This window comes from Indicator indicator, chromosome 11 (genome assembly GCF_027791375.1).
Source record: "Indicator indicator isolate 239-I01 chromosome 11, UM_Iind_1.1, whole genome shotgun sequence".
NCBI lineage: Eukaryota > Metazoa > Chordata > Aves > Piciformes > Indicatoridae > Indicator > Indicator indicator.
In genome coordinates, this window is record NC_072020.1 from 7,616,502 (window position 1) to 7,639,878 (window position 23,377).

Sequence of the window (23,377 nt, forward strand, 5' to 3'; positions counted from 1 at the left end):
AATCCCTCTGAATCATGTAACTGTGTCAGGATTGCAAGTTTGAAAGCACAGTTGTCTGCTTAATCCATTTAAATGCTTATTTTGAATGGGCAGCTGTGAGTCTTTGTGTGCACACAGCTTCTCCCCATACTTACTGGTGTGTTATAAAATGCTGTGGAAATTCTGGTTTGGTTCAGCAACTAACATACACACATATAGTTTGCTACTGTACAGTATAGAGACTCTCCCCATGCAGAGCACATCTTTCTTTAAGATGGATGTAAGAGCTGTGGCTGGAGCCAGTTTGCTCAGTCATTTCCAATCCTGACTGCATAGGTTGCTGAGATTGTTCTTACTGAATGTACAGGTCCTGGTCAGAGGCACAAAGCACCTCCAACTTGTGGCTTGAATATGCTTCAGTACTTGACACAAAAGGTGCACTTGTGAAAGGCCAGTACAGAGGCACAACATGGAGTTGTGCATGGAAAAAGATTGAGGAGCTTTAGTTTGAATTCTTCTACCTAGGTGAAAATAAAGCACAGAACAGCAAGACTGCAATTTACGTGCTTGAAACCATGCCATTGTACCTAAATCTTTTTATGTCTTACACTATTTGTGTCCCTTGTGCTCCATAATTATGAAGTATTTCCTACTTGTGAATGTGACACTTTAAACCTAGTATTTAAACAGATGCAGCCCAAAATGTACTGTGTTACCTTTTGCAACTGCTTTTGATTTACCTTTAAAAATATTTCCAATCAATTATTTACATTTGGCTCTGTTTGACTAAAGTGTTCCTTGGTCTACAGCGTCTTGCTTCCACTTTACAGAAAAGGAAGCGCAGTCAAAATCAGGCCCTTTGAATAGGAGATGAGAACTAGAGTTCAGCAAAAGTTTCAGAACAGAGGGTGAAACTTGGGCAATATTTTAGTCTAGGAGAATCCTCTGTAAATGCAGACAAGTGGTAGTTTTGGATAAATGTCTGTCTGACTTTTCCCATAAAGCAGGATTGGGATGACTGGCTGAATTTTATTTTTCTGTTCACGGTACAGATCTTCAGCAAAATGAGATGTTTCACTGCAGACAGGATATTTGTGTTCACAGTACTATCTGTTCCTTTTAAACAGTCCTTTCTCTTGAAAAAAAGTATTCTAAAAACAAGGCTTCTCTGACTCCTTCAGCAGCCTGTGAAGAGGAGTCATCTATGTACTGCTGAGTCTGTGTACTGCTGAAGAAACATTCACAGAGAATATCTGTCTTCTCAGATGTCTCCCATAAATCTTGTTAACTGACCTGAGACACCAAAAGTACTTTTTCTGCACTTCAGCATCTACCTTCATAGTGGATTTTAAAATCTGTGGGTCTCATCCTGAGGTGCCTCTGCAGATATTTTGAGAGAGAAACATCAATTGTTGGAGTGTTCCCCAAAGTGTCATAAACCATGTAGACGAGTCCTAGGCCAGTCCCATCTACCCTTGCCCTGATGTTGCCTAGCAGAAAAGAATAACTGCAGAGCTCTTGTGAAGGGATTGTCTCCTCTGCTGTCCCAGAATAAGGGACATTTGAAAGCAGATTCTGCACTGGTTTGAGACAGCAGCAGACAGCAGGTCTCCCACGTCTGTGGCACAGTGAACAGCCTGACCTTGCCCCAGAAGCAACTGAGGCAGAAATGGGCCCTGCTCTCAGCAGTGCTTCTGCTGTTGAAATTCACAGCTTTGCATTACCCCAGCTGTGGGTACCTGCTGTTCATACCACATTCTTTATTGTGTTTGTGTAGACAGATAGTTGTCTAGACTGGAGAAGTGTTCTGGGTCAAACTGGCCTTTTGGAGGGGGAGGGAGTTGTGGTAAGGTGCGGTCTGATTCCTCTGTGAGGGGGGAGAAAGTACAATGAATGATGAGAACAAATAACCAGAGCAGGAGAGCAGGACTGCTGGTTTTTTGAAAACTGAAACTGCAGGTATTTTCTGTAAGGCCTTGGTTAGAGAGAAGAGGAAAAGGGAGGATCTTTTATGTTCACAGTGTTTAAGAAACAAATTAAAATGGCCCGAGGACTTCTGCTTGAGGCAGACAGTTGTTCTCAAAATACATATTGTCTTACATCAGAATGGAACAACATTAAAAATTCAGTATAGAAAGAGAGAATGAGTGTGAAGGAAGCTCTGCAATGGCATCACCAGGGAAGAGATTTTGTAAGGGCCCTGGAAAGCTGCATGTGCTGGGAGTCTTTGAAAAAGGAAGATGGGTATGGCATTATGGCTTCCAAAACCTGTAAGGAAAGTGTGTTGATGGTTTTAAGGGGATATTACTAAAGCAAATAAACTGAAAAATAAAAGCATGAAATGGCAAATACAGGAGTGATACTTTTTCTGCTTCACCAAGCAGCCTAGCTGTATCAAACACAACCTGGGGGAGTCAGATGTAACTTTGAATTTTCAGGTTTGTGTGGCCTGTCACAGTGTTAAGGTGTGTTCTTTGTTTTCACTGCTTTAAAAAGCAAGCAAAAATCTCCCCCAAAACAAATATATTTCATGACCTTTTCTGGAGGTTCTTCTCTGAGACCAGAGAGGGTTTGCAAGTGCCTGCCAGTCTCCTGAGTGAAGAACAGTATTAATAAACATCTGCTGGTCTGTATTAACTCTTAATAAGGCACAGCAGCCATTTTTAGGTATTATTTACAGAGTTTCCTCTACATTTTATTTATCTTAGCCTGCTCTTTTGAATACTCAGGAGTCCACTGGACATAGATTTAGCAAGACTTTAACTATAGCAACAGTTTTAACTGTAGCAAGAGTCAACTTCAGCAAGAGTTAACTGTGGTTTCAGGAGAAAGATTTGGCTTTTTGCCACCCGAGTTGCTGCTTACTGCCAGCATAGAGATCAGTCTTTAAATTATTACCATTCTGCATTTGGAAGAGTTGACTTTCTGCCATCTATCTAGCCTTCCTTATTCCTGTTGAAAATGCTGCAGGTAGATAGTCAAACAACGTGAAAGCTTTTTCCACATACAGAATTCATAGGTTTTGAGCTTATAGCTGATTTAAAGGTAATTGACTAAATCACAACAACTTTGTGTGCTGTAATTCTCAGTTCTGACACTGGCTGGGCTTGTTCCTGGTATAACCTATACTGAAGTAAATCAGCTTTAAAAGGATTTGAAGATCCACATGTAAAACTATAAACCTTCCACTCTTTTAGTCAGGTAAACTCTTGTGGTGGTGTGTGTATGCCAGGCTGGCAGTTACCCGAGGCTGTTCAGAAGGTTAAGTGTGACAAGGCCATATACTAAATACAAGTAAAGCCCTGTAGGACTGTCATTTGTGTTTGGCCAAGTAAATATGTTACTATTTTTGATTTCTGTGAGGCTTTAGTTGTGTGGTGACCTGTAGGAGCTGAGGGCAGGGCTCAGTCTCCACAGCATGCCATGTGGCTGCCCACTCTTGTGTCACAGTGATGAGCCAGCACAACAGATGTCTGTGTGAGGGAGAAGCTGGATCTGTCCCATGTGTTCACCAACTCTGTCCATCACAGGTACCACAATTCCCCATTTGGAAGAACGACAAGGTTTGGCAGTACAGTACAGAAGGAGCAGCATGGCCAGCAGCACTAGGGATGTCGTTCTGCCCCTGTACTCAGCACTGGTGAGGCCTCAGCTCGAGTACTGTGTGCAGCTCTGGGCCCCTCGCTTCAGGAAGGATATTGTGGTACTGGAGCAGGTCCAGAGGAGAGCGATGAGACTGGTGAGGGGGCTGGAGAGAAAATCATGTAAGGAAAGGCTAAGGGAGCTGGGGGTGTTCAGCCTGGAGAAGAGGAGACTTAGCAGGGACCTTATCACTCTCTGCAACTACCTTAAAGGAAGTCGTAGTCAGGTGGGAGTCAAGCCCAGGCAGCTAGTGACAGGACAAGAGGGCATGGTGTGAAGCTGCACCAGGGGAGGGTTAGGCTGGATATTAGGAAGCACTTCCTCACAGAAGGGCTGATTAGGCACTGGGATGGACTGCCCAGGGAGGTGGTGGAGTCACCATCACTGGAGGTCTTTCAGAAAGGATTGGATGTGGCACTTGGTAGCATGGTTTAGCTGATGTCGTGGTGTAGCTGATGTTGTGGTGTTAGACCGTAGGCTGGGCTTGATGATCTCAGAGGTCTTTTCCAGCCTCAGTAATTATGTAAAACTCATAACACTTTTGAAGTTAGCCTCTTTGCCCTTACCACAGATCCTAATGTGTTCTGCTGCACAGATGTTTAGTAGAAGATGAGGTCACTTGCCCTGTGATACAAACCTCAAGACTTCTCTGTCTTTCTCTCATGTGTAGCCTGTCCAGTGCATTAAAAAAAAAAAAAAACAAAACAAAAAAACCAGCAAGATTTGGTTTTACCTTAAGCAGATACTGCAAGACAGACACTTAGGGGACAGCACTTGCTGAAGGAAAACCTTTAGGTGAGCAGCACTGATTATTTAAGAACATGGTTCATTTTGTTATGATCTCATGGATTTTTCAGCCTTTCAGATAAACTGAAGAGCCAGGATGTCTCTCTGTGGAACACTTCACAGCTAATAGAAATAGCTTGGGCATAACATTATTAGAAGAGGTCCTGGAGTACTGTCCTACCTGTACTGGGTGGAGCCCTGAATTTCCCTGTCGGAAAGTGGGAGTTTAATAAATAGGCCCTTGAGAATAAGATTGAATTACTCTTTAAGGTGAATATTTCTCATTTCATCAAGGGAAGAAAACTGAGGTTTTGAAGGAAATATATACCTCTTTTAGGACAAATTATTCACCCTCCCCAATGCTGTTATGATGAATGAAGAACCCTAGCGTGTTTTGAAGAAGTTTGTTGGTGGTGTGACTGTTGAGGAGGCAAGAGTGGAGAGAAGCATGTTCCTATAAACAGACTTTCTTAACTAACCAAAAGGAGAGATATGATGGGTTAAGAAACTCCATTCAACCTACTTAGATGATTCAACTGCGTGATTTTATTCTGGTGAAGCTCTGAAGTTGACAGTGGAGGAATTTTTTTTTTTTCCTGAGTCAGAATTGTTCCAAATTGTGTATATTTTATATGTTGGGAGTTTTGACACAGAGAGTTCTGTCATGAAAAAAAAAATTTTTTTTGCTTCCTTCTATATCAGAGAAATAACTTTATAATGCTTGAATGATTACTATCTGTGAGTTGGAAAAATAATATTTGTACAAAGCTGAATTGTTCATACTATTTCAGCTCTGTTTCGGGTGAAGTAATGGCAGCTTTCACTGGGCAGGCAAAAATACAAAAGGAGGTAAAGTTGCAAGATATGCTTGCAACAGGACAGGTCAGAATTTGCTGTGCAGATGTCAGTTCTGAACCAGGAATGATGCTTATTCTAACAAAGCAGGAAAGCTGTTTTTCCTGATCTTTTGAACCAGATGAGCATTGCTGTACTTGATCTTCACTGTGTATCTGAAGTCACAGAAGGAGTTAACCATCAGAGACAGCTTCCAGTAAATTCCAAACTTAATGCATTATGCAGTAAAAAAAAAAAAAACAAACTAGACCCTGTAGTCATAGTTGAATAAATTGACCTTCGTGTTGTATCACATACAGTTCTCCAGTGCTATGTGCTGTTTACTGGCTGTTAAGGAGGCTGTGGGGTAAAAGTCAAAAGAAGATGAAACATCCCTTTGAGTGCCCTATGGGAAGCCATCATTTAGGGTTTTTTTTCAGCCTTTTTTGCCTGGAGACAGTATTCTTTTGTTTCACCTACCATGGAGTGCTCACAGTGGCCAAAAAATACAGAAGAGAACAGCAAGTTAAAAATCCACAGCTAAAAGTCCCTCTCATTATTTGAAGCATCACAATAATGTTAGTTTCATTCCCTGTTTTCAGAATGCATTTACACTTCTACTGTCAGTGAAAAGCTGAAGTCTCTTTACACCTGCACTCTTGGTCAGGAAGCTCTATTCTTAGGCATGTTTGAGGCAGTTCTCATGTGCTGTACCAGTGAGAAGAGTCCAGCCTGTAATTGAAACTGCCACTCTTTTGAAAGCAGTGGATAAAAATAGTGTTATTTTAATGCTTTAAATACAATAATTATTTTAAAAATCTTCAGCTTAGTGTGCTGTTCCTCCCTTATTTCTCTGGTTTTGTTCCTCCCTCCAGTTCCTGCCAGATTTGATTCTGTTTCTGTGCCAGTGCCTGCAGCAATCCCTAAAGCAAGTTTTGCCAGTTCCATTTGTTGTTAACACCCAGGCACTTCCACTGCAGGGACAACTTAAACAAAGTTTCTAGCTTCTGCTGCTTTTGTCATTTACCTCTGCACATACCTTCCCCCACTCCTTGCCTGCCTTTAAGGTGGGAAATAGTTTCACACACTTCAGTGCATTTCATCAGTGACCTTCCTGCTGTGAACCAGTTCTTCTGCCTTGACCTTCCTGTAACTAGGGGTGGCCAAACTACTGGCTTGTCAGAACAGCTTACCTATTTTGCCCTCTTCTCTTTAGCAGACTTCTCAGTCATGGCTGAAGAGTGGGTTGTAGCCTACACAAACCATTCAAAGACCTGTGGGTCTGGCCATACCCTTCATTTCCTCTATCTCATTGTGGCTCTTTGTGGAGGGATTGTAGGCTGTATGTATGTCTCCTTGCATCAGCAGTTGTATTGTTGTCATTTGATAGATGTGAGTAGTTGCATTTTTTTCATGATGGGCAAGAGCTGTTATGAGATAGGGAGAAGCCATGACATGCAACATCTCCTCCAAGTACTTTGTGAAGTGTGTTCATTACAAGGAAGTTATTTTGGTCTTTATCCCTTGTGGAGCCCCAGTGATGTTTAATCAGGCATGAATGCATCACAAAGGTCTCATTCACTTTGCAAGTAAAAATGCATTTGGTACACTAAAGGCATATCTTTGAGTACTGACTGAGGCAGCTGTTGTGCCAATCCAGAAGGCTGAGTATCAAAAGGAAACTTAAGAGGTGAAACACCTGAGGGGAAAAAAAAAGGGAGTAAGTTGCTACAGGCAGACCAGGGTGACATCAGTGATCTGTGAATATATAAGGTCGAGGTGGGGAGATTGTGCCAAAGAATCTATAGGCATGTGGCTTTCTTGAGTCCTATCACAAGGATAGTTTAATGGGCTAAACATTTGTGGAAACTGTTTGCCTCTGACACATTTTAGTTCTAGGTAAAAGATAGCTCATATTGGCTTTACAGAGACTGTCTCATCATTCTTGATGATCATTGTTGTTAATCTTAATATAAACAGTCACAGAAGTTACGTGCCTGTGGTAATCCTGGTTATTTACTGGGGTACATAATAGTTGAGATAAAGGACTGCAATCCAAAGCAGTATCCAAGACAGAATGGACTGTGTGATTTTATACTCATATAGTAAGTATGGGAGTATGCATCACAGAGTGACACTCCAAATCATCAAGCTCAGAATTGGCAGCCATAGAGTATAAAGGTTGTTCTGCAAGCCTAGAACTGCCAGAATACATTGAATTTATATTCCTTATGTGGCTGCTCTAGTGTCTCTTCCATAACAGCCAGCCCACAGGTGGCTTGAATGTTCCATGCATTTTAACTACAGTGACTTGTTTACACTGAACTGCTTGGTTGAAACCTTCATAGCCAAGAAACCAGTCTTTTATTTTGAGTCCTCTCCATGGACAAGGAAGCAAGTAAAGCTAAAATTAGGCTTCCTGTAGAAGTCAAAATAACAAAGCTAGGATTAGACAGTAGATGGCAAAAAGGAAATTTTATAAGACAAGTGTACATTTTGGGATAGCGTCCTTCAGATGTGCAAATCTGTGTTTTCTGTGTTAACCTGTTCTTTCTTTTTCCTCCAAGCAAAATGATAGGTTGTTTCTGTCCACAGTTCAAGTGGCTTTAGGTGTCTAAATGGGAGAAAACCTTTAGGAACTGGCTTATGGGGTATAAAATGCACACCAGGATAATCAGGCATTTTTAGACTTGGCCATTCAAGTTACTACAGGAAGAGGAGCAATCTTCCTGGTCATGAACTTGTTGCTTGTGGTCCCCTCCAGGGAATGAACAAATACACTTCACTAGGGAAGAACTCTACCAACTTGTCATTTTCCAAGCAGGATTTTGGTAATTAGAGATAGGTCTGAGTTCATGTGATTTGGAAGGACACCAATTTCCTGGATTTTTAAGCCTGCAGAGTCTAGTAGCAGGCTAAAACCAGAAGAAAGTGAAATTAGGGTTCATATCTGATGCCAGATTTCATCTCAGGCCCTTTGCAGAGGTTGGTTTTGCCATTATCCTGATAGAAAAAAGTCAAACTTGGCTGTAGTTTGGAACTGGATAGGTTATTACAGTGGTCAAGTTGAAGCTACATTAATGAACAGCACACCAACATCTGCCAGAGCAATGTGACAGTATTAGGGAAACTAAACTACAATCTCACTTTAAATCAGATGCAGAAGCAGGGAAGAAACCCTAGAAACTTAACATTCATGACCTTGCAGTGGATGGCTGCTTTACAGATAGGTTTTGGGTTGGGTTTTGCTTTCTTTTTTTTTTTTTTTTTTTTTTTTTTTTTAATCAAGTTGCTTAGTTTGGAGGGCCCTCCTTGGAAGAGACCCAAACATAGATGTTTGTTCCAGTGGGTGAGTCTTGGCAGAACCTGGCATGACCAGGGACAGCATGGGAACAAACCCTTCCTCTCAATTAAAATAATGTGCTTTAACCAGTTTATCTAAGGACCCCCCTTCATGTGTCTTTTGGCTTCAAAGCTGAAGGCATTAGAGAGGACTGAGTCAGGCTTGTGACAGAGGCAACCATCATGACACAGCTGCCCAGTGGAAACATGGAACTGTGTAGGCTCAGAGATGAAAGCAGTGTAGATGCAGTGAAAGCCTTTGCAGTTCAGGCAGCAGATGTCTGTCTTCTGTGCTCAGCTGTGAGCCACTTGCCACCCTGCTACAGGTTTCCTGTGTGATTTGGGCGAGTCACTTCATCTCTCCCTTGAGATTTGCCTGTGTTGTTCGTCCAGTTTTTTAGGACCATGGATTGTCTCTTACTGGGTAGAGGGACAGTCCCTCATTATCAGATTGTTTTAAGAATCATAGAGTCATAGAATCAGTCAGGGTTGGAAGGGACCACAGGGATCATCCAGTTCCAACCCCCCTGCCATGGGCAGGGACACCTCACACTAAATCAGGCTGGCCAGAGCCTCATCCAGCCTGGCCTTAAACACCTCCAGGGATGGGGCCTCAACCACCTCCCTGGACAACCCATTCCAGGCTCTCACCACTCTCATGGGGAAGAACTTCTTCCTCATGTCCAGTCTGAATCTCCCCACTTCCAGCTTTGTTCCATTCCCCCTAGTCCTATCACTACCTGATCATGTTGATCATAACCAGAACATAGATAAATCATGGAATCACGTGGCAAATAAGAGGTACCATCCAGAAGAGAGGTTTGCCATAATGATGGTTATATTAACACGTATTTTATAGACTACTAGATTCAAGACTTACTGAGTTCTTACCACACCTGCTTCAATGATGCCTTTGTTCTTTGCATGGCTTCTGGGAGTTGTTGCAACACAAGTAATTAAGAACAAGAAATGTTTGCCTGGAGATAAAACATTCAGCTAGCCCATGACATAGTGTCAGCATTCTCCCAGGAAAGTGCTCTCTGTGAGCTCATCCCAGCCTGTGTATGATCTTGTTCTATACGATTAAAATAATCGGGAGCTTTGCCACTGGTTACACCAACTGTAAGATCAGAGACCTTAGGTCAGTACCAGAACCACTAGTGATGAGAAGGATGTGTGATTTGGCTGAAGAGGGAAGATTTTTTTTCTCAGACTCTCCCAATGGCTCAGAAATCCATTGAAAATATTAGCAAAAGGCCTTTTTATTTCCTCCTGGAAAAAGCTTGTATATTTAATTCCTGTAATAAAATATTCTAATGGTAGTAAGTAGTGACGTTCTAGAAGGAAAAAAATTGATTTCTCAGCTAATGGAGAAGAAAAGGGGAAGTTATGAATCCCTGGTTGCCTGTTATTGGTTGACTAGTAACATTTGACCACAGAGAGCAACATGAACATGGTTTTAACGCACAGATGGCTGCAAGAGAAGGGTTGTCCTATACGAAGTATCTCCTTAAAGTGGTTTTATTTTCTAAATATAACACAAAATCAGTTAGACTGAAACTGTTGCAGATAGTCTGCTCCACTTCAGATAGTCGCATATTTATTTTAGCTTTAGAAAAAAAGTTTTTTGGCATTTTCTCTTCCTTATAGTCACACTGTCTCTTCAAAATAGTTTTTAAACTAAAAACATATTACTACAATTCATACACTGGGACAAAAAAGTATCCTCTCCCATACTGCTGCTACACTAAAGCAGATGATGTGTACTAAGACTCAGAACAAGTAAGCAAGTAATTCTTCAATTCTTGACTGCAGAAACATAGCTGTTGGGTCAAAGTAGACTTCCACAAGATAGACTGTCATTGCAAATTTGTTTAAGTCCCCTTGATTTAGCCCACGAAGGTCCCATAACACTGCATGAACTGCACAGACATTCTATTGCACTACTAACTTGAGTGTCACCAACAACCTCTGGCAGATCATCTACCTTAAACTGCAAGTCAGTTCCAACTCTGTGTTTTCTTATGTGAACAGGAATCAGATCGGGGTGACACCCAGGTTATGCCTCAGGTTGGTAAAGACAAACTTGCAAAATTCATCATAATCCGTGTCATAATGATGTCACCCACCTAGCATGCATTCCCTGTGGTATCCATGGTATCCACAGTTTCTTTGGTACACCAGCCAGATGCAATATATTGTACATAGGGGACAAATATACTGCCTGTGAATAATGCAAATGGGTGAACGCACAGTAGTTATGTCAGTGCAAACTGGACTCATAATTGTTTGATTCTGCAAACTGGTCACTGTGAAATAACAAAGATACTCTGCTTTAAGGTGGGAGGGAATATTTGCTGCTGATGAAAACTTTTTCTTCATAATGAGCAGTAAAACAATTTGATAATTTAAAATTACTAAGTTTCCTTCTCTTTTTTTTTTTTTCTTTAAGCTGAAATTATGTCACCTGTAGACAGAAATAAAGAAAGTGGAATTCAAATGTCAAAGCTATGCAAATTTTGTGACATTAAAGTGACAACCTGCTCAAACCAACACCAGTGCAGGAGCAACTGCAACATCACTTCTATCTGTGAGGATAATAGTGAAGTCTGCGTGGCTATATGGTAAGTTATTTCCCCATAGAGGTGGGAAGTGGAGCACAAACTCATTCATCATTATTTAGTCCTTTCCTTGGTTGCTCTGATATTCTGAATGTCTGAGCTACCTGCCTCGCTGAGGCATTGCTCTCTTGCTTCTAACTCACATCTCTGCTCAGCATACTGCAAGATACTTGAGGTTAACAATTCTGATATAAAATGTTCCAGGGTTTTTTTTTTTTCTTCTACAGCAGTTCTGGTCCAGCTTACACTGTTACTGAAAAAGAGGTGTGTTTTGACTCAGGCCATTAAGATGCATCCACCTGCTGCACTCAGCAGAAACAGATTGGAGACCCAGAGAGGATTGTGGTAGTACTTACTGAAGAAAGACTACTCTCTCTCACGTTTCACAGTGAACTGGATTATGTAAATCTATCACAGGAGAGGATTATTTAGCATATATAGGTAGAAATACTTTTTCTTAATAGTAACAAAAATAAATATTCTGTGTATGTAGTGACTTTGGTGTAGGAATGGATTAAGATTTTTTGATTCTAAACTTGCAATCTAGTCTAAAAACTGTGTTTTGCACTTCCAGAAATGGTAAGTAATGAGTTCGTAAGTGAGCAAAAGCAACAGAACTGAGTCTTTCCAACATTGCTGCTGATTCAAGAACATAATGAGAACCACTTACAGAAAGAAAGAATTAATTCATTTATTGAGGGATTCATTGTGTCCAGTGACTTGAAGAGACTTCTCAGCATAATTGGAAGCAGACACTTGAAATGCAGGATTAGTCCACTGTGCTGTAGCATAGTTTTCCTGTGCTCCTTTAGCAAATGGTTGGTGTCTATTATTACCACACAAAGTGGCTGTACTGCAGTTTAAGAAACATTCTGAATTTTTCATGCCAATTTATCCAAAAGACAGATGAGTCGAGAATTGTATTTGAAGTGCTATTTGCCTCTGAGTCATGTGTCAATGAAATTAAATAAAATCTGTGCACCAGAACAAAACACAGGAATACGATGCAGGTTATCATCTATAAATATTTCCCTTACAGCACTGCAACTCTAGCTTACAACAGTTCTATGGTTGATATTTTTTATTATTATTATTATATGGATAACTCGGTGCAGAAATTGTGCTGAATGTAGGATTCAGAAGCAAAACAAAAAGACCAGCTCACTAGAAATTCCTCAAATTTTGAGGAAATAATTCAGTTTTTATCATAACTCCCCACAGATTTTTACTGTCTGCACAGTGACCACAAAAACCAAAAGTATGTTCTGAAGTTCACAGAAGTTAATTGAGCATGATCTTGAGATTTTTGAAGGCACTCATTGGACCTTAGTGGTAATATGATACACGAATAGCTGTGCCCTTGTACAAATGTCCCAGTATGAGGATGCCAGACACAGCCAAATTTACCCCATTCAGAAAAGCTGGAGAGGAACATATGATAGTCTTTAAATCCCATTCAAGTTCACAAAAGAGGCAGATTTTGGGCAGGCGTAGTCTTGTCTGTTCCCTGTGTAAAATATTTCTTTGTTGATTTCAGTTTTCTTCTGTTAATTTTCAGGAGACAGAATGATGAAAATGTGACATTAGAAACAATATGCCACGATCCCCAGAAAACACTGTATGGTCACATATTGGATGACTCCAGCTCAGAGCAGTGTTTGATGAGGGAAAAGAAGGAGGATGGAGGACTGATGTTCATGTGTTCCTGTACAGGTGAAGAATGCAACGATATGATCATTTTTCCACCAGGTAGGTTTAGTGAATAACCCTGCAAGTACTATTAATTGTGTCATACCAATGGGATATGGAATCACATTTTGTGGAGGAAAACTTTCAGTAACAGGACCTATTTTGGTCTCTTCCCAGTCTTGCAAAATCTCAAACTCTCGTGTGTGTGTGTGTGTGTTCAGATGATATTTTCTTTCTGCCAGAATGTCCTTTTGAAGTAAGACTGATACTCAGCTCAAGACACTGCACTTAAAAGTTGATGAAAAGAAAGGTGAAAGCAAGATGTTTAGAGCTGTTCTGTTGACACACTGAAATGCAACCCATATTAGTTACATTATAAAGCATGACCAAGAGGCTGTATTGAAGGCCTTGCCTTTTCTAAAAGGCCACATTGCCATAGTGTGACATCTTCGTATACAGGTACAACTGAGTAACTTGAGAGGATGTGACTTTAAAGTCAACTTCTCTGTTGTAACTGATAACCTACCCTTGTACTCTGGTGGGCATGAAGTAGCTGGAAGGTTCATTCTACCTCATCCTTACTACACCAGAAGGATGTCTATGTGAGTTCAGTTAAACCACTGAAGTCTGAGTACAGACCACATCACAAGTGCGTAACCTGTCCCTGTTCTGCTTCATAAATGCTTATATATACCACTGCAAATAGAATAAATGCAGTCACTACAGGTGTGTACAAGTGGATTTCATGCTGCACAAACAGATATGCACGTGTGCATATACAATGTACATACCTCACTTCATTGTCTTCTATCTGCTGGATCCCACAGTGATTCTCAATCTATTAAGTCAGGTCTGTAACAGGCAAGTGCGAGGCCTCCTGTGGGGAACTTTGTGTGCACACACTTCTAAATGAGTATGGCACACAGAGCCTATCCTTAATCACTTCCAAATTCCTCAGAAAGGGCTATAATGAAATCCTCATTATCTGAGATAACAAAGGGTTGGAATACTGTTTCCACTACTGGGAAACAGTGCATGACTGCACTGAGGAAATAAACTGTGTGAGTGGCTTCCCAGCTCTCCAAGAGGGCTAACTAGTTTAGGTTGTATAAACACATCAGATTAGCCAAAAGCAAGCTAGAAAGTTTTTGCCTCTCTTTGCCCAGACTATCCATATCTGCTGGTTCTTTCTCATCCCCTCCCCATGGCTCATTTGAAACTAATCTGACTGATGATCCATGGTTGTATGATCAACCGTTACTTGGGTGGGCTTTAAAGGAGTTGGAGGAAATACTGGTACTGATGGGAGTCCAGGTGGTAGACCCTGGACCTAAATCTAACAGATTGCCTTGATTTGACATGTGAACATGTTCCCAGTGAAAAGATTCCTAGATTCATAAAACACCAGGTTGGAAGGGACCTCGAGGATTACCTAGTCCAATCTTTCAGGGTAGGAATATAATTTAAATGAGATGACCTAGCATCCTGTCAAGTTGGGCCTTTGTCATGGATTGAATTGAACCTGCTGCTGTTATTCATACCATGCTGCAGTCATGTCAGCATCAAAACTGGAAGTGCTAACTGGAGCAAAGTATTACAGGGCTTGAAGTTCAGATTGTAACAGTTGCTGCTTCAGGGCTCTGGGTTTTTTTTGGGGTGTTGGCTTTTTCTTCAGGGATGGCATTGAGATGGGTGGGAGTTGGGTAGCTGCTGGTTTTGTTCCTTTGGGGTTTTTTTTGCTGTATTTCACTGTGCTGCTTCTGCAAATCAGTTAAGCTAAGGTAATCATGCATTGTACTACTAGATTATATTAATTAGATTATTAGCTAAAGTAATTATGCATTGTGATTATGGTATCTTATGTCATATTAAGATCTTATCTCTTTATCTCAACCCTGAGTTTTGTGTGTTACTTTTCCCCTCACTTTTCTGTTGGGGTAGCAGGAAGGTTAGCCCTTGTGCTAAACCATTACAGCCTTTAAACTGTTTGATGTAGGGGAATCCTATATCTCCCTTGGGAGTTTATCCTAATGTCTAATAGTTCGAATGGTGAACAATGTTTTTCTGGCATCCAGTCCAAATCTACCTCTTGTCTTTAGCATGTGAGTCTTTGTCTTTAGCATGTGAGTCTTTGTCTTTAGCATGTGAGTCTTTGTAAAAAGGAAATCTCCCTCCTCATGATAGCCACCCTTGATGTACTTGTACATGGTTCTGAGGTCTCCCTTAAGCCTTCTCTTCCCAAGGCTGCACAAACCCAGTTCTGTCAGCATTCCTTCATATGACAGATCATCCAATCCTCTGATCATTCTTACTGTCCATGGAGTTTTTGTGCAAAATGAACCACACCCTTGTGGATTTTGGCTAATTTGTTATAAATGAGTCACATTGTAGCTGTTTCTCCTGGAGCCATGTAGCTGAATACAATTGCTCTGACAAATGTGTATCTTCTGTGTGTGCATTTATGAAAATTGTCCTATAAATTCAACACCAAGTGCCTTCATTCCTGTCAACTCTGCAGTCCTCACACCTCCAGAGCAGCCTAAAAGGAATTGTAGTAGCAGGATTTTTACTCTAATTCCCTTCTCTCCTATAGAGTGGAGCTTTTCCTTGTAAGTCATATGCTGTGATCAGTCTGCTTGACTTATGAAAACAGTGTTCTACATTCACGTGCATTAAGTACATACCTACAGATAAAAATTGAAGTAAAGGAAAAGTTCAGTTGGTAACACTTGCAGCTTGTTCACAAACACAGTTGGAAGGAGGCAGAATTGAGGCTTTACCATTCTTTTTTTATTGTTGTGGATGAGTGTTTCTTTTAAATGAAAACAGCCCCTTTGGGTTGCTTGCCTGGTTAGCCATGGCAGGAAGACAAACGATTTTTACAGTATCAGACATGCGGTTTCCTGTCTGTGTTTAACTTTGAGCAGAACATCACAGCCAGCTGGTCCACGACTCCTCCAGACAACTAGATAATAGCCTGTAATAATTTTGCCTTTGGAACGACTGTCATCCAGATCAGTTTTGTACATTGTTCTTGCCTTTCTCTTGTCTTTATGTTTCTTGTAAACCAGAGCAAGCATTTTTGCAAATTTTTTTTTTTGCACACCCTATAGTTCATAGAGAGTAGACAAAAGCTACTCTAAAAAAGCCTGCTCAAAAAAAACGATTGTACTCATTTACTAGCAGAAACTGAAATGATAAAAAAGATTGTAATTTTTCACCTGTTAATTCTTTCCTTTCAAGCTTTTGCTGTAAGTGATCAGTCTTCTGGCTCTTCTTCCTCCTGGGTGCACATTTAGGACAGACCAGATTTAGTTTGGTCTTGGTCTTTCTGATATAGAAAAGAAAATTGTGAGTAAGGCAACAAGTTCTAATTTCCACCAGAGGTTAGTCACTATGTTCAGGTGATTCACAGCTGAGCTGTTACTGATTATAGAAGAATTGGTTTATATCACTGTTGGTTTGTATCAGTCTTGACTGTGAACAATAAATCTGGCTCCATTTTTAGACACAATATCTAAAAGTTCTGGGTTGTTGGAGGTGTTGTGGCTCACCCAGTTACATCCAAATCAAATGCCTGTTTCTTGTATTGACTTTGGTTTAAATTGCCAATCTGCAGAATAAGCAAGACACATTCAGATATGTGCCTAAACATGCCTGTCATTCTGCTGTGTCAGGGGGATTCTGAGTCTCATTCAGATCCCTGGCATTTCAGGCCATTGGCAGCTGGTGGAAAATATTGTGTGCAGAATCACTCCACACAATGTTCCATAGTTCTAAGAGAAATACTACAGAGTACACAGGGAGCCATTGCAAATCTGACTACTCTGTGTTTATTGTTTATTTTTTAATATCTTTATTTTTTGCCAAACAAAATCGTGGGTAACTGGCAAGCAGCTGCGTGTGACTGGTAAGCACCGTGCTGTGGTGGAAAAATGCTTCTTACAGCAAATCTCTATGCCAGCGTCTTGTAATTATTATTCATTCAAATGTCTAAAGTTACCAGAAGGCAAAGCCAGGGAGTAAAACCACTGGCAAAGGTTAGCCAGTCCCTGTCTGGCTAGAACTTGGCTAGGTGGCAGGTAGGGGGCCAGTCAGGGAAAAGATGAGTGCAAGACTGGACTACCATCTTCCTTAATGTCCACTTATTTCTGATGGATCTTCTGTATCTTGCTTTGCCTTCTTATATTTTGACTTGTTATGATGAACTAGGTCTGTCTGTAGCTGTTCATACAGTTCCAGCCTTTCCTTGGTGTTTGGGCAGCTTTGTTCCTCAGCCTTCCCTTCACCAGACCATCTCCCAGCCTCTATCCATCAGCCAGTGCAAGCGTGACAAATGCCTAACAAAGTTCTTCTTTATTAACAATCCTAAGCTATTTGGCTGAGGTCAAGGCTTGTTTATCCAAAGCAACCAAGTAGGACTCTGCTTTTACTAGCCTCACATCTGACCTGTTCTCCATGAACAGGGGTAGCCAGTCACTCACTGTATGTTATTCAGAGCATGACCTACCTGCTATGCAGTCCAACTTTTACCTGTTATGCAGGCTCATTCAGACACATTCAGCACAGTACAAAAGGGTGACTGCAGACAGGAAAACAAACCCTTCAAGTACTGTTGTTATGTATGTAGTTGTTATCCTGGGCATCAAATTCAGATCCAAGCAAAAAATGCAGAGATATCAAAACATGGAAACAGAATTTGCAGACCTGTGGTACAGCTCTGATTGATTCAGAGTTGTTTTATTCTGATAACTTACATGATGTTGATTTTTCATCCTCACCTCTCTTGCCAATCTATGCAGATCTCCATGCAGCTTGCAACTGAGGTGTCTGTGGGATTGTTCAGGTAGACTGTGTTTATTCCTCATGTTCCATTCCCATGACACCCTGTCAGAACATGGGAGAAACCTTTAACGCTAACAATGCAGGTTACAGTGATTATCTGAATCATCCAAACCGTTCCCTTGAAATATCAAAACTACAGTGATAGAGATGAGTGACGGTCAACAAGAACTTAGGAAAACGATGAAGCTAGTGTGTCAGAGGTGGGGAGAGTGTTGTGCTGCTAACAGCCTTCACATCGGTCATGATCTTACTGAGTTTGCTAATTGAGAGTGCAAGAAACACAAGTATTTGATTAATCAATTGTGGCTGAGTCATTTGCCCAAACAAATTACAGCCTATGGATTTGCAGTGTGTCAAGTGCTGTGATTGCTCACTCTTTGTTGTTGTTACCTGCGAGACCTGGTACTGTTCTGCTGACTGAACCACCACAAGCATGCCTGCATGATGCCTTGTTCTGTACCCAGATCACTGGAGATACGGAGAATGTTTTACTTTCCTTAACTTGGTATCTCTCAGTTCTCTCTAACATGTTGCCCTTGTCTTTTCCTGTCTTTCTTTCCTCTTCCTCTCTGTACTAGAGTCAAATCATTACTGATTTTACTTGACTACATAAGAGGATCTGAGACTTAAGAGCATACTTAAGATCTGTGCACAAACAGCTGCCAGGCCATAAATACTCATGTGATGAGTTGTCCAGAGCTCAAGGAACAGCAGGAAGAGATGATTGCAGCTGGACTGCTTCCAAGTGGATTTTAACAAAGGCTTTCATTAATTTGTTTTTCTGTTATCCAACTAATATGTTCAGAAGGTAACTGTCTTGCAGCTGCCCCATAAAAGAGGTCAGTAGTATTTTATAATGTTGCACAGAGCCTCTCACCGGGTGTATATTGGCTTTGTTCTCTGTTTCCTCTTAGGTATTTGCAGCCAGAGTCCCACCCAATGCCTGCAGCTGTATGTAACCAAAGGAGAGGCTGTCTTAATACTGAACATCTGATTGACTTAGTGGGAAAGAAAGGAAATAGAATGGAAAGAGGCAAAAGAAGCCAAAACTTTGTTTTGCACTGTATTATTTATATTGTTTACTTCCTAGGAAAATAACCATGCAGAGCTCAGTTACAGATTTCTGTAAAAACAAACTAGGCAGTGTTCTTCCAGTCTGGTTGGCATATTTGTTACAATTTGCATCACTTGAGAGCTTAATAAGTGTGGGAATGTGGCCAACCTTTTATCAGGTTGTCATGGAAGAGACTTTAATAATTACAGACAGAAACAAACTGTAACTAACACTGGCAACATAATATTTTGGGAAAGGTTGAAGGGGTGAAACTAAGGCTGAGAGTAAAAATAGTGGTTAATGTGTGGCATCTGTTGGAACATATTGAAACTGGAGAGATTGATTTGTTCCAGAAAACCACCGGCAAACAGCGGCAGCAGACACTGTGCTGTGTAGTTGAGGCATGTACTACAGCAATGTAAAGTTAGAATATCACCAGCTTTCATATCACCAACTAGGAAACCTCAGCTGCAAGGTCAAAATGTGTGAAAGATGTCATGCACACACAGTGGAGTAACCTGTTAGAATGTGAGAGATAAGAAGGGAATGTATCCCAGGGTAGGAGGTTTTAAACAAACGAGCGCTGTGCCAGCAAACCAAGGAATTAGGTTTTCTAGCCAACAGTGAGGGAATAAAATGGCAACAAACTATTTGTTCTGTCTTAGAACTTAAAGAGTTTCTTAAACCACTTGGGTGCTGAATAGCATACTTGGCAATCAGTTGAGAAATTAAATTGCGCTTACAACAGGTAAAATATCCGTTCTGTCATTGCTGCCCAGCCGTTCACTGAAGTAACCCCCATGACTAAGATGCAGCCATCAGGTGATGGATGCATATGCATGACTCTTCTAACGTGCAACACATATAACTGGGTCATATAACTGAGGATTTTCCCTGGACATAACAGAGATACCTTAAGGGATCACCTGATCAATCATAGGTAGTCATGTGCCAAGGGCAAAGCCACTGGCCCCCAGGGGAGAGCAGCAAGTAGTGTGCCACAGCTCTCCAAAACTGCTCATACCCTTGCTGCAGTAACTTAGGAAAAGTGGTGGCACTGCACAATGCCCTGCATTAAGTGCTCTGAGGGCTGGGTCTGGTTTGCCAGCCATATGTGTACTGCAGAGCTACGTTCAGGTTGGCAAATAACCAAAAGATCAAGTTCCCACACGTATGAGCAAACATCCTTAGGATCCAAATTCTGAGCGATGTGGATGGCACTTCTTTAGAAAGATACCTTTAGAAATAGGCTTTAGGGGTTACTTTGCCTTGTCACTTCTACTATTTGAGACCTTATAGCAGGCCAGGCAGACCTGTCAACTACCACAACTAGTGCGTCTCCAGGAGGCTGCTTAAGGAGATACTGTGTTTTGGATACCCTGGCAATATCCTCTTTAGACTAAAAGATAAAGACGTACAGATCAAACACAAGTTACTGGCCTTGGCAGACTTGGAATACCTAGTCCAAAGAAATGCTTATCAAATTCAGGAACTGGCTGCAGGAATTTAACTTTCAGGAAAATGCCAGGGCTAATTTTCCACTGGATAGCAAGATACGAATCCACTGTGGTTTTAAAATTCACTGATTTCTTCTTTCAGATGGTTCAGCATAGAGCTGAGGGAGGGGTGCAACTGATTGCCTGCTCAAAATAAACCACAATTTGAGTTTAAAATAAAAATCTTCATCTCCAGCAAGGATGGAAAAGTAAAATATTTTCAAGAAACTTTCAGGATAAAAAAATGCCAGTTGGTGTGATGTGCACCATTCTAGAGTAATTATTGCCAAGTGTTTTGTGTCAGGATCAACCATCTTCCTAAGGAAAAAGCCTCCCCACTCCCTATCCCAAATAGTAAAGCTTTCCACCTCCATCCATAAAGCCAGAAAAACCCAATGCCTGTAAAATTATCAGAAGTTTTAAAACACAGAAGTTGGGTCAACTTTCAGACTACTGTTGTCCTCAAGATAGGGATTTCAGAGAAAATTAAAGGAAATGTCAGAAGCAGAGTTGCTGGTTTGAAAATCATCGTTTCCCATCTACAAATGTTTTACTGAAGATTTCCAAGCCATTTTAATTCTGAAAAGACCAAAACCAGGAAGATACATAAGAGTCTGAACTACAGAATTTCATTGTCACTTGAGGGTTCTTCAACAGGGATAAACCAAATTGTCCCAAAATTCATTTCACTGAAAGTGAAGCATTTTATTGAATTAGTTTTCATCCAGAAAGTAGTGCTAAAGAGATGGGCAGACTTTTCCATATTTTATTGCCTAGAGTCTTGCCCATTAACTGGGACTCACATAACATTTAAACTCACTTTTTGCCTGGTTCAGAATAAGCAGAGATGAAAAGCTCTTCACTGAATCAAATAGAGCAGGATTTGAACTTGGAGCTCATATACCCCAGGCTAGTCCCCTCACTAGGGAGGATTCAGCACTCCTGTCTCTTGCCAAATTGCAATATTTGAACAGAATTCTGTTTATGCAAAAGCATTCAAAAAGCATTGGGTTTCACTGTTAGTTTTCATTCCAGTGTGGAATTGAAATCAAACTTTGAAACCTCGGAATTGCTGCAAAATGGAATTATCCTCCAGTTAGCTCAAAAGGCTGCTTTGTGTCTCAGGAGCTTGCAAAATACCCAGATCTCAGTCCCAGGTCTGCACCCATATTTTGTGGCCATGTGTTTCTGTGGGCTTTAAGGACACTAGAGGAGCTTGCAATGCCTCAGTGTCAGTAAGTTTAGCCTGAGTTCTGCCAATATCAAGTATGTTCTTGCCCTGCTCTGTGGCTTTGATTAGCAGTTAAGTAAGGCAGCAACTTTAGAACTTGTACCAGCAGCAAACAGCAAGGAAGTAGTTCTGTCCACACTAGCTGCTGCACTAGTGCTGCCCCGTGCATTAAAATGTGGGTCATAATTTTATTGCCATTGTTTTATTTATGTTTCCAAAGTTTAATGACATTGAAGTTCAAAGGCACCTAATCCAACCTAAAGAACTTCCAGGCAAAGCAGTGTTGAAACTTCCTGACTGAACAGGGACTGTACAATGTTTCCATTTTCTTTGACACCTGAACCCTATTCCCTGAAGCTTTGAGTAATGTTAAGGGTTGTGCAGATGGCTTGTGTGTAGTTTAAACCACATACAGGAAGCTTTCTTTTAGCTCAGCTTCTCTATTGTTGTGCTATATTAATAGGCTCTTTTGAAGCTTAAGAAATGACGGATCCACCTAAATAGTTCTGAGTGGGGAAAGTTATTTAGGAGCCTGTTTGCAAAACCAGAAAGGCTGTTCTTTTAACCATTGCCTTGCCCGCCTCTGCAGCCAGGCTTTGCACAGTCCAGTGCTCAGAAAGGAAGCTGCACTCCCATTTTTGAAATTATGAAGTTTGAGTCATAGGTACTTATTTATGAGCAAATATTTATTCTGAGATTCCTGTAGTCAAGCCCGAAAACGTTGCCTATGCAAACATACAGCTGTGCTCTGAATTTTGATTCTGTCCTGACTTTGCATGCAGATTCAACAGAGAAGTAGCCTGACCTTAACTTGTTCTGGAAGGGCTGATTTTTGTCCTGCTCATATCAGCAGTCAAAATCCAAGGCAGTTCCCAGATGTTCCTTGCTCGCACCATCCCTCAGTGCCACCAGCTCTTTGCTGCTACTGTCCCCTTTAGTTCTGCTGGCAGGCACCTCCGTCTCCTCCCTGTTGGGTGTTTGTTCTTGCATTTCCCAAGGCTAGCGTGGGATTTGTCTAGTATCTTAAAACCTGAAAATGAGCACACTCTTCATCCCTGCTGCTTTAGGTGGGGTTGTGCAGCTATGTTTTGCACCCCCTGTCTTCTTACTTCCTCCAAGGGAGGGTGCCAAAGTGGATGTGTCACTTTGCAGCAGTGGTGCAGAATGATACAGTGCTCAGGGGAAGTGGCCAAACTGCTCAGCTTCTGCTTTGATTAAAACGTTTTTAAAATTCTTTTTCAAGTGACATTTGCAGCATCAACAGTTTCTCCTTTCCACACAAAAATCCCCCTGCACCACAAGCAAAGCTTTCTCCTGTGCAGAAAGAGGAAGAGCCAAAAGGGCTGTGAAGTCTACTAGAGACTTCTCAGCTGCAGGCCAAAATAGTACAGCCTCATCTAGGGCATTGTGGGAATGATAGGAGGCCCTCAGACAGATAACCATAACAGTCAAGGAGTGATGGCTTTGAGTGAGTTTCTTTTCAGTTAGAGCTGAACATACACCCAACTACCCCCAAATGCCTGGACTCGTGGGGAGGAATTTGAAAGAGAGCTAATACATCTCGGACTTTTTCTCCCTCTGTTAGAGAGACATTTGTATTTCATATTTGAAATGTGCTACCTAGGCTACATACTGCAGCTCTGTGGCAAAGGAAAAGGGCTCAGAGAGCCCTAAAAGGGCATGTTCATCTTTGTTTAAAAATATACCATATGATATAGATGAGATGTTACTCAGTTCCAAGAGCAGAGTCCAACTTCAAGTAGGCTTTTCTGTAGTTCAAAAGAAAAATGAAAACAATAACAAAAGAGAATCCCAAATGTTGATCAAAACTATTTTATGTGATTGTTACACATCACAG

The 23,377-nt window shown here is 41.1% G+C and overlaps 1 protein-coding gene across 1 annotated transcript in view; it reads left to right on the forward strand.

Annotated features, from left to right (window-relative positions):
• The window catches only part of TGFBR2 (transforming growth factor beta receptor 2), a 56,925-nt gene that overhangs the window by 15,378 nt on the left and 18,170 nt on the right, over positions 1–23,377 (forward strand). The window contains exons 2-3 of the mRNA XM_054384855.1: positions 11,036–11,207; positions 12,763–12,953. Of these exons, the coding sequence (XP_054240830.1) occupies positions 11,036–11,207; positions 12,763–12,953 (363 nt within the window). The remainder of the gene's footprint in view (positions 1–11,035; positions 11,208–12,762; positions 12,954–23,377) is intronic.